Genomic DNA, 12,755 nt, shown 5'->3' with positions numbered 1-12,755 from the left:
TTTGTTAAGTGTAGTATTTTAAATTGAATACTTGTTTTCTTTTGTGACTATTTAAGTATATTATTAGATATTCAGAGAACAGTGAAAAATTATTTTTGAAAAAAAAAAAACTTTATTTTACTTCAAGTTTATTTATTGTAAAGTATAAATAATTAGGACGTATATATTTCTAACACGTAATTCTATTGTATAATATACGCAGGAAATGTCTATTCAGTTATATTTGTGTTAATAAGTTCATAAGTTCGTCAAGTTTCATGGGTGTTGTTATTTACTTAGAACTTTCTTTTAATGTAAATTATTTTTTCAAGAAGTTTCATTATTTACGTAAAATAGAATTGAAAAATAAAATAAAATTAATTGAGGACCTAATATATTAAAATAAATTATATAAATACCATATAATATTCTGTAAAAGTATTATGGTAATATTGTCTTATTTTGAAATTAGTTGTTCTCAGGCGAGTATACAAAGGGGGGTTCTAGGGGTTCAACTCCCCCTTTGAATTTTAAGCAAATAATAGTTTTATTATTTATTAGTTTAGTTTTATTTAGTTGTTCGCATTGTCATCGTAATATGAATTATGTATATATCATAAACGAACATGTACAATCAAACCCCCCCCCCCCCCAAAAAAAAAATATTTTTTTTGTTTACGCGCCTGGTTGTTTGTGCGATTTCTTAAAATAAAGTAAAAACATGTTTAATTAAATAGTAAAATTATGACTTACGTAAAGATTAAAATTTGGTGTATATTTCATTATGTTTGCGATTGCATTTCACATTTTTATGCTATATTTATTCAAAAGTGGAATAAAAATAACTATATTATTTTTATGTCTCATCAGAAATACATGAAACATTTAAATTAATTTATTGTGTCTGGGTATTTACTACATTAATTTTCTAAGGAATAAAACCTTAATGTTATATTTAGAATCGTTTTAATAAAATATTGAAAATACTCGTAATAAGTACGTAACATATTTTGTTGTTTCAGTGATTGCGGGTGATCCTGAGTTTACGGAACCTATAGTGAACGTGACAGTACCTGCAGGACGTAGTGTAAAGCTAGGGTGCTCCGTCAGAAATCTGGGATCATACAAGGTTTGATATTTTTTTTACCATCGGAAATCGAATACGTGCTTAATATTACAGATAGGTACATGTATATATATATATATATAAATATGATTTTCCCCCTTCACCGAAACCAGGATCCATTATTTTGATTGAACTCAGCGAAGAAAAAACACTCTCTTCACACACTGTCACATTATCTGGATTTGGCGAATCAACTATGAGTATACCTATGTTATTTTTCGAATGGAAAGTAATATTATTTCAATCAAATTTACCACAAGGAAAATACATTTCGTCACAAAAATGAAATACGAATTCTGACCATACTTCGTTTCTATAATATTAAATATTATTTATTTTTTTATTCCATTTAAGTAGAAAACGTAATTATTTTAAGTAGATTTTAATCAATGTATACTTAATCGAGTTTTCGTTTTGTTTATTTGAAAGAAATTAGTATAATAAAGTGATACATATTTTTAAATTTCTTTATGTGTATAATATTTATTATTTTTCAGTCGAACTTTTTTAAAAACAAAAAAACAATGCATTTGTTTATTATGAATAGTAGAAATTCACACGTATAATTCTATTTTTGTAGACGTTTGTTACCTAGTTCTTTATATTCCACATCATCGGCTAACTATGTTTAGATATTTTCTTATCGCATAATGAATGCAATAAATTACATTAATCGTTGGTTCTTCCGTGGTTTTCCCAGTTGTTATGATAAGTTTAAATGTTTGTTTTAACATTAAGTTTAATTAGTTTTTGTATTTTCTCTCGACGCCCATCTCGAACCAAAGAGGCTTTATTTATTAACATTGTATACTGTTATAGAGATGAAAAAAAATAACAAATATTTTCATTTCTTATTGTTATGCGTTTTACGTTAATTCATAATACTTTGGTGACTTTAGTGATATTGACTTACTAGAAATTTTAAATTTATTCTGATACGATATGAATGCAGTAATATACGATTGAAAATATATCAACAGCTACTCATTTACTTTTATTTTAAACGAACACTAATGTAATGTAAGTATAGTAACTGTGTAGTTGATTTAATCCGTAGAGGTCAAATTCAATACTTATATAAGCGAATTAATACAATATCTATATACAAATATAATTTATGTGATTTATAAATTAAGGGAATATTTTATGCAAATAATAAATGTATTTTATTTTTATTTTCTATTAAGCTCTCTATTTTGAAACATCATCTAGTTTTATCTTAATATTATTGCACTATTATATTTTCAACTATAAGTTATTATTTTTATTTAAATAATGTTAATCCATCAAGCACGTTCATTCAAATACAATATTATTGTAAAAAAAAAAAAAAAACACGCTAAAATTATATTTTCACAAGTCAAAAACACTACGTACTTCGTATTTTATAGTACTTAAATTCAACTTATCTGTTTTTGGTAAAGGTTTAAACGATAAAATGCATTAACAATAAATGTTTGTAAAAAATGGTTTCTAATTACGTTGTATATTGTATAGTAATAACTTGTGTATCTTTGTAAATATAAAATATATCTATCCACATGCATTTTTTAAACATTTATAAACGTATTTTATTTTAGTTTTGATTTTGAATAAATAAAAATAAATACAGATGCTCCACATCATTTAATTTATAAAAACTACTTTTTGAAATAATATTTTAAATCTCTATTTTCAAGTATTGTAGTATACGATTTTTAATACATTTTGGTTTTTTGAAATTCGTAATACTTCAGAACTTTGTCCTATGTTATATTATACTTCAAAATTTAACCTTCTTGAGGCCTTTGATCCCAAAAATAAACACACTCATATTTATGTATGTATGAACATTTTTCTCGAGTGTCACGTTACGGATGTTTGCATTTGAAAAACCAAAGTCGGTATTATGCACAGACATGGTGAACATTTGAGGCGTGTGCCAGAAAAAGGGCAATTGGAGCTGTATAAGGGTGAAAAAATCCGTTCAAAAATGCCAGAGATATTCGTTCTGTTTTGCACAGCTGTATAATTCTCGTCTAGCATAACGCACGTGTGTCGAATTTAAAGTTTACGAATACACCCTTTTTTTTATAGGTAATCTCTTTACCACACGACTCAAATAACTAAGCGAACTCATACTGTGGCCATCAATTTTGATTTAAAATTATTTTCATTTTCTTGTACATTGATAAAACCCACCTTATGTGATTTGTGTTCGTTATAAAACGTAGGTTAGTCTATTTAGGTTTAAGTCTGTTTTCAAAAGCTTATTGGACATTAAAACGATTGTCAAATTCAAAGTACATGATGTATGAAATTTATGAATATAGTTACGACACTAAATATTTAACAAAATTGAGTATTTATCGAAAATGTATGTATTTAAAATTTTTTTTTAACTATTACTTATTTCCTAACTGATGTATCAACACCATTGTTTGTTGTATACTTATTACTTTACAACTTTTTATTTACTTGTTTTAAATATGGGAGATTTTATATCAGTAAAAACGTATTGATATTTTTTCTGTTAATTTCAATTGCTTCAACTATTATTTTAATCAGAATTAAATGTTCATTTAGTCATATTATTTTTAAGTATTATAAACAGTGAATATGAATTAATAAATTTGGAAATGCACATAGATTATACGTGTAAGAGGTTATAATGTTAGTGGTATTAGATTATTTTTATCCAATTAAAAATACCTCTCTGAAACCTTTTAATATTTACGTTATATCAGAATATTTGTGTAATATTCTGACGGTTAAACTGAAGTATTGTTGACAAGTAACATACTTTATTTATCTAACTTATTTAACTATACTTTTCTTATGTTTGAAATGTTTAAGTTTTCGACTAGCGTAAGACAACTAACCGATTCAATATCATAAAGGTTATGCAAAAGTTGCGATATTAAGGTAGAGAAGGGCACCACCTGAGAGTAATTGGCCAATTTGGCCGGTGTTGCCCTTCGTTTTTGATTATTATTTTTAGTAGCTACAGGGCCGCGGGCGCTGTACATTAGTTTAACCAACCAATTTCTACTCTTTCACTTATTTTTATCTTAAGTACTATTCCTTTTACTCCATTGCAATAATGATAAGAGTCATAATAATAATAATTTATAGCTATAATAATTATAATAATGATAAAATAAATACTGTAGATCAAATGTTTTTATCTTTATTTTTTCAGAATTCTAAATGTTAAATCAACTTACTGAGTCTTTTACTTCTGGTTCGCAATGATTTATTAAAATACTACTGAGACTTAAAATAAAAAAAAATATTATCTAGAATACAATGGAAAAATATAAAATTTGACATCATGTGTATACTGAACAAGCATGGTTTATATTTGTCAAAAAATAAAATATTTCCGAACCACTATTTGTATTTTTGTTTAGGTATTTTGTAATATTATTTCCATTTAGATTGATTTATTTTCGTCAATATGTGTCGTTAATTTGTTTCGTGAACATCTTTTTAGGGTTGCCTCAATAAATAATACATGTGTCGAGAAAAAAAAAATCTCTCGCAAATCTCAAGTCATATATTTAAATCATATTTATTTAAATATTATCATTTTTTTTTTTTTTTTTTTTTTTTTTTATGAAATTATAATAATATGATATAACTATTATGAATACTTGGTTAAAAAAGAAAAAGTAATGATAAAAAAAAAAAAACTATATGGTATAGAAAATTAACTTTTCTGATTGAAGTTTAAAAATAAATAATCATACTAACGTATAAATAATAATTCTAAAATCAATATTAAAGAAATTAATATTTTAAAATAATATTATTTATTAATATAAAATAAAAAGTTATTAAATTAATTTTATTTGTCAAAGTACTTGGTTGTATTAAAGTAGTACAAGATATTTTTAGATAACTATTTTGTATTATATAATTATTTATTACTAAACATTAACTTAAGAATCAAAAAAGGTTACTGATTTATTATTCTTTATGTTTTTTTTTTTTTTTTTATGAATATATATTTTTATTTAGTAATTAAGTCTAAATAAAACCATATTAGTTTTTATAGTAATATATAATAATTAAAATTGTTCATTTTATAAATAATAAATAAGGACAGGCGCACTATTATAAAATAAAAATACAAATACGTATATACTTTTATGTTTAAAAAAACAAAATACAATTCTTTTTTTTTTTTATTAATTTTTTTCATTGCACACTTTTATTTTAGAAAAGTTCTATCATACCGTATTTATTTATATTATGATGATTTTTATTTATTTATTTACCATGCTACCTGTTATTATTCATTCAACAATTTTTTTTTTTTTAATACTTTACGGTTAATTTTTTCTACTTTTTGAAAGAACTTGGTAAATACATTTTTATAATACAACAAAACAGTGATGTAAACACCATTTTGTTTTATCGAAACATACTTATCTCAGTCTAGTATTAACTTTCTTAAGAATTTTATCATACAAATATTTTTATCAAAACCATGGAAATATGAAAAAAATGGGTTTAATTTAATCAGTTTTATTCTATGTATCATGTATAAAGCTTAGAGAGTCTTCGATTTATTTTTTTTCAACGTTCGATTTTAATATCTATATTTTGTTTTCATAGATATGTCCTATGGAATTTTTCTTAGAATAATAATATTTGATATTTAATTTTACGGCATTTAATTTAATGTATACATTTATTTTTTAAATTAATAATAATTCATGTAATATATATTAAGTATAGAAACTTTGGTAAATGTAATTTTGCACCAAAAAAAAAAATGAACTCTATTGAATAAAACATGCGACTTAATAAGATAATGTATAACTTTCATGTTAATTATATAACATGTAGAATTGTTTTACATTAAAGTTGTTATAATAAAATAATTTATTAAATGTATCGATGGTAATATAGATATATTCATTTTATGTATTATGCTTGATATTGTTTTATTACTTCAAGTAACATAGTGTATATAACTCTTTATTTATTTAACCAAATCACAAAAGATGATTGACACAAAAAATCTTGCTTCATAATAATAGATAGATAATATTATGTCTTAATGATACGAAATTATTGTTATTATTATTATTTTTAAAAAACTCCTTTAAACTTTTGATTATAGTTTTTGATGGACAATTATTTATCAGAAAAATGTCATAACCTCTTAAGTTAAATGATATATCTCCCAAGGATAAGGAACAACTTTTTTTGTATTAAAAGTGTCGTCAAAACGTTCTTGTCAGAAAAAAAACACCAATTACTAGTCCTAAAACGTCCACTTTTCAAAATCGAATTTCGATTAGTATCATTCTGTCAATGTTACATTATCTTAAAAGTAAAAAGGTGCTATATCATTCTTTTTCAAATGGCTGTTTTTAAACTCACTGAACTGAAAAATAATAATTATTTATTGTCGATGACTTTGAAAGCATATATTACACAATACAATAATTATTAACATGTCACAAAATATTTCTATAGCTTTATTAATATTATTTGTTCCAATATTTTGGTTCACAGGTAGCTTGGATGCACTTTGAACAGTCAGCCATATTGACCGTGAATAGTCATGTGATAACTAGAAATCCGAGAATTACTGTGTCCCACGATAAGCACCGTACGTGGTTCTTACATATTAACAATGTGCAGCAAGAAGATCGAGGCCGTTACATGTGTCAAATAAATACGATCACCGCTAAAACCCAAATCGGATACTTGAACGTTGTCGGTAAGTAATCGATAATGTATTTATCTTATATTTATATTTTAAATATTCTGAAATAACATTAAATAGTTCTTAAAATAGTGGTTTTTTACAAAAATATGGGTGTTACGCTTGATATAGAAATTTAAATCCTATATTATATTCATATGAAGTTAGTGCTAATAGTTTTTGTATATCATCAAATAGTCATACAAATTGTTGGCTATTTTATAGTCTGTATTTGTTACGTGGCTTGTCTGTATAACAATATAAGTATCAAGAAAATATTATTTATTTATCCGTTTAATTGGTAATCCTATAATGACGTATGGGTGCTAAATAAGCACTCAAACTCTAATTGATGTGTAAGAATATAGGTTTATTAGAGAAATTTTGTTTTAATGAAAATTATATTCTAAGTTATAAACATCGTGGTCATATTATGAATGGATAGTTTGATTAACTTAATAGACTATTATAAAAAAAAATTATTGGTATTTGATTACGATTATTTTTCTTCGGTTATGTAATATAATTTAAATTTTAATTGAGTTTTTTTAAATATTTTTTTTTTTTTTTTTTACAATTATTATTAAATACACAATCTGTAAATTTTACAATAAGCGTATACGATGGAGATAGTAAATAACATGGCTTGAAAGACAGAAGATAAGAAGCCACCCATTGGAGACACTTAATGTTAGGAGTTTGTTTTTAAAATGTTAGTAAGAGAGAATGAGATAGATAACAAGGAGGAGTATGAATTATAGCAATTTTAATTTAGCAGGTCACAAAACCAGGTACGTTTGAGACGTCTTCTGGGTTCACCAGGAATAGATTTGGTGGATAGTTCAGAAATCAAAGGATTGTGATGGTTGTAAACGTTTGTAGAAAGTTTTTGCAACATTTTGTACTGTTGGAATGGCTAGGTCTCTATGTAGAGTGTCGTTAGATACATAATATGGGGCTTTGGTTATTTGGCGGAGACATTTTGATTGAAATATTTGAATTTTGTTTAGATTGAACGGTTTAGCTGCACCCCATAATTGAATACCATATGCCCAGATCGGTTTGAGTAGGAATTTACATAAAAGAAGCTTGTTTTTTAAGTTGATGTGTTGTGATGTGAGTAGATAATGTAGAAGGTGAGAGCGGTTATTTAAGGAAAGTCTTTTGATATGGGTGTGTGTTGCTCAAGTTAAGCGGTCAAGGTGTAGGCCTAGGTAACGAACGTTTTGGGCGGATGGGATAGGTACATTGTTGAAATAGACAGGAGGGTAGACTATTGACCTGAGGACTGAGAGTAAATGTAAAATGAATGGATTTTGTTTTGTTAACTTTATTCCCCAATCTTTATACCAGGTTGATAATAGATCGAGATGATTTTGTAAGAGGTTTGAGGCTGTGTCGGGATCGAAGTGAATGGCTAGAAGAGCCTTATCATCGGCGAAGTCTCCAGTTGTAGTGGAAGAGGTGGTAGGTTGATCGGAGGTGAACAGATTAAAAAGTAGAGGTGATGTTACAGATCCTTGGGGTACTCCAACGTGAATTGGCAATATTTCGGACAAAGGGAAGCCAGATCGTACAGAGAAATGTCTGTTTTCTAAATAAGCTTTAAATATTAATGGTATTTTATAAAATGTGCTCGTCTAATTTAAAATAAATAATATATGGATAATGGATATGACCATACATTTATTAATAGTCTATAAAAATATATAAAATATGACATATTTTACTCTGTTGCTTGAAATTGTTCAAGTTAAAATATATTAAATACATATTATATTTATTACGGATGACCATTTATTCGTTCATTATATTTTGAATTGCGGTTAAATTGATAATGTCTCGATTAAATTTGTCATTTGCACTGTAAATACAACGAAAATAATGTTGATATGCAGGCTTTTATGTCACTTCGATTATTTAATTTACCACATAATTTCAATAATACTATAGATAGTAGGTATATGATTTACGATTGGGAATCCGAACATTGTTTTATAGTTTTAATATCATTAATTTGTCTTCCAAACACAGCGAACAGTGTAAACGAGCATTATAATAGATATGTCGCTAACAATCTTAATTAATTAATATGATTAAAACGTAACTTAATGGTGTATAAGAAACCACGTTTAGGTATATTTTTTTTTTTGTTACAAAAACAACCCTTAAAACTTTAACGTTATGAAATTTATAAAAAAAGAGAAAATCTAACTGTTTAAGACATAAATTATATTTTAGTTCAGTTAATTTGTGTTTGAAACTTTCGCTATATAACTAACCTGTGATAGGTATATTGGTATAAATTGTAAAAATACCTGCAATGCACATTTTCACATATTATCTTATCATACAAGCCAATCGATGACAACAATAATCTACACAATAATGCGTTGTATTTATAAAATTATAATGTTGTTTTACACCCTCGTTGGTTTTTTTCAGTTCACGGTTCACGAGAACCTCGTAAATAATAAATAAAAAAAGCGTAAAAAACAATCTTCCATTGTTAATATGAATTATAACAATATTATAATCAAAGTAAAATCAAAAATATGTATCGCTTATTACTGTAGATTGTATGCACAACAACTACAGCGTGTGCGATGTACTCATGTTTATACGAACCGCGGACAGTCGGTCGGCGTTTTGAGGGCGTAAAAAACATGTAATAGGTAAAACAATAATATTATTATTGTCTATGCCTCTACGCCGATTATATTGTTATTATCATTGTGTTTGTCGGACGAAAAACCGGAACAAATGTACGACACCGTCACCGGTCTAGGGTATAATTATGTGGGCTCCGTTCGTGACCAAAAATAAAGACCGTCGGTCACGTTGTCCCATAAATAACTCATCGCCCCGCCGCGTGTCCCCCTTAATTGGCGTTGATATATATTGTTTTCGGCACGGCGTAACGTATAATATTATATATGACGTATTATATATAAAAGTTCCGTTTAAACTTGTAAATCCCCCGTGCGCCTATTAATTCATAATTCACTTTCGACCGCCACCGACCGCCACCCCTGTAGTCCTCGGGACGGTGATAGGATTCGGGCGAGGCGTCGGGGCTGAGGTGCGAAGATGATGGCATTCCGGGGGCAGGCGGCGAAAAAGACTGCTGCACCTGCGGGCGTGGAGGTGGGTGCGTCGGGATTCTATAACTTTGAATTGATTGCTTGTCACCGTCCGCGTGATATATCATTTTGCCGCGTTGACAACCGTAGGTACCACCTGGGAACCGCCGCCGCCACCACCGCCAACCACCTCACCGCGATCGTTTTTGGTCCGATCCATTGCTCATTTATACATCTCGGTACACTACACACGCACGCGGGCAATACATATATATTATAATGACGTATTATGGCGTGCACACGTGTGTGAACGTTTTTTTTTTTTTTATACAACGTCGGTCTGCGCCACAAATCGTGAAATCGCGAGTTTTTCCGGACGACTGATGTAAACGGTTGCCACCGATTTATTCCGACCGTGAGTTTGATTTGGCATAACGTATAATAATAACGCAATAGGTACCATCGTAAATATGTTTTCGAGCGATGTGTAGTAACTAATGTCGGCCAGACGTCACGACTGGGATTGATTCGCAAACGTCGTTTTTGACACTCTTCTCTCGACAGTTTGTAGTAATGCTACGATGGGCGATTTATTGGACACCTAGGTAAATCGTACTATGTAGTCATCACAGCAATCAAAGCTGCGCAATGACCATTGCGTATCGATTCCGAATTTATTCACATCATCGTGATGTATGCGTAGGGACGGTCGTATTTGAACATTTAAAACTTTATCAACAATCAGAGCCGTGTTATATTGTAACGTTACAAAAACTAACAATGCCATCCAAATAAATAACTACACACTGTGTAACGCTTAAACTGTTGTATCGGTTTTTAAGATCAGTACAGCGTAAAATATTGCATATTTAATTGGTTCTCTGCGTATCTTTGAAATGGAAATTTATTTTGATTACTAAAACGAAGTTTATTAGTAATTTTATTTCCAGAGTGAACTGTAAAATAGGACTTCATTTTTAAAATCATAATTTTATTACTGTATTGAATTGTAGTTATTGTCAATTTTAGGTAATACCAGGCGCGTATACAAAGGGTTCTAGGGATTCACCCCCTCCCAAATTTTCAGGAAATAATAGTTTTATTATTTATTAGTTTAGTTTTATTTAATTGCCCGCATTGTCATCATAATATAAATTATGTATATATCAATATACCATGTACGAAAATGTACACCAGTAAACATAAATGTTTCAAATCCCACAAATAATATTTTGAATAAAATTGAAAAAACTAAAATTGTTGTTTTGAAAAAAAATAACACATTTTATAAAAATTTGATTACAAATACAAATATTTGAAAAAATATGATAGAACTTTTTCTTAGACTTTAATGGTTTCAATTAAATTTTTTATGAGAATTTATGTATTGATTTATGTATTGAAATTTCTATCTTTATCTATTAAGATTAAAATTTTTATAAAATTCAAAATAATTTACAAATTTTTATATACCTTGTTAAAATTTTAACTTTAATGTTGAAACTTTTATAACAAATCTGACTTATATATCTTATATGTTATAGTTATTGAATTTTTAATTTTTGTGACTAAGCTTTAACAACATTTTTAACAAGAAATTTAAATTGTTTATTTATAGCATAAATTTGGTCTAAATATTTTCAGATAATTCTCATTCTATTGAGTATCAAACATGATCATTTAAGTAGCAACGGAATGTTTCAAGTTTCTACGATTAATCCTTTTTTTAAATTACAATAAAAAAATTAAAATCATTTCATGCGAGAAATCGTTATTTATTACGCATGAATACCCAATTTTCTCAAAATTTTAAGTTTAAACGCTTATACAAACTATTTATGGAAATGCAGTTTTTTTTTATAAGCGCTGTATACTAAATTTATATGGAATTATGCATTACATTTTAAAACCTTGGTTATGTATGCATATTGAAAATTGTGAAATTTTTCATTTTTTACAAATTTTATCAAATTATCCATAATTATTGGTTTATTAATAAGACTAGTTTTGTTTAAAAATTTTCGTTTTACAACTTTTAATTTATCCAATTTTTAAGAAAAATACTTAGAATTTTTTACTTCAAAGTTTTGGCTTTTTACCAAAACATTAAATAAATTTACTTTTTTACTTTACAAGAAATTTAACTGGAAAATTGAAGAATTTTTACTGCTCTTTAAACCTTGATGATAAAAAACCCAGTATATTTATTAAAAACTGAGAAATTGAAATTGTCGCATCATGTATTTTACATGTATGTTTTAAAACTATTTAATTTTACGTTGGTAGAATACAATTCTGAAGACCAAAATATTTGCTGATGTCAATTTTTACAATTGTGTTACTGTCAATATTATATTTATAATCTTAGAGTATAGGTGCGTATAATGGTGATTTAAACACATGTTAATATTCATTCGTATTATTATTATGTCCAATAAAACTTTTCTATACTTTAAGTTATTTGTGCATAATTGACAATATAACGATTTTTTTTTTTTTTATAAAGAATATATTGAAATATTTATAATTAATATAAAATAATGTATATTATTTTTAAATCGCATTTATAATAGATAAATATTTTAACGAGGAATTTTAGAAAGATGTAGATTGCTTTTCACAAATAAAATTTTAGTAGATATATTGAATTATATTAATATATATTTTGATCTATAACCAGAAACCTCTAATATAAATTTTTATTAAATATTAATGACTAAATAGTAGGTACCAGTAGAATAATATAGAATGATAACGACTTTAATGCAGATAACTTTATGGGATAACAAAAATAAAAATAATATTTAAAATACTATTGGTATAATATATTATTTTACTAAGATGTATTTATATTTTTAATTCA

The 12,755-nt window shown here is 26.8% G+C and overlaps 1 protein-coding gene across 2 annotated transcripts in view; it reads left to right on the top strand.

Moving 5' to 3' along the window:
* Positions 1 to 12,755, top strand: part of LOC112598052 (neurotrimin-like) — an 87,217-nt gene that overhangs the window by 27,113 nt on the left and 47,349 nt on the right. For both annotated transcript variants that reach the window (XM_025344389.1, XM_025344381.1), the window contains exons 2-3: positions 1,002 to 1,108; positions 6,617 to 6,824. In XM_025344389.1, the coding sequence (XP_025200174.1) occupies positions 1,002 to 1,108; positions 6,617 to 6,824 (315 nt within the window). The remainder of the gene's footprint in view (positions 1 to 1,001; positions 1,109 to 6,616; positions 6,825 to 12,755) is intronic.

This window comes from Melanaphis sacchari, unplaced genomic scaffold (genome assembly GCF_002803265.2).
Source record: "Melanaphis sacchari strain LSU unplaced genomic scaffold, SCAv2.0 Contig0_pilon_pilon, whole genome shotgun sequence".
In the NCBI taxonomy this organism is placed as follows: Eukaryota; Metazoa; Arthropoda; class Insecta; order Hemiptera; family Aphididae; genus Melanaphis; species Melanaphis sacchari.
Note: the sequence above shows the minus strand (reverse complement) of the source record. Positions and strands in the feature narration are given on the sequence as shown.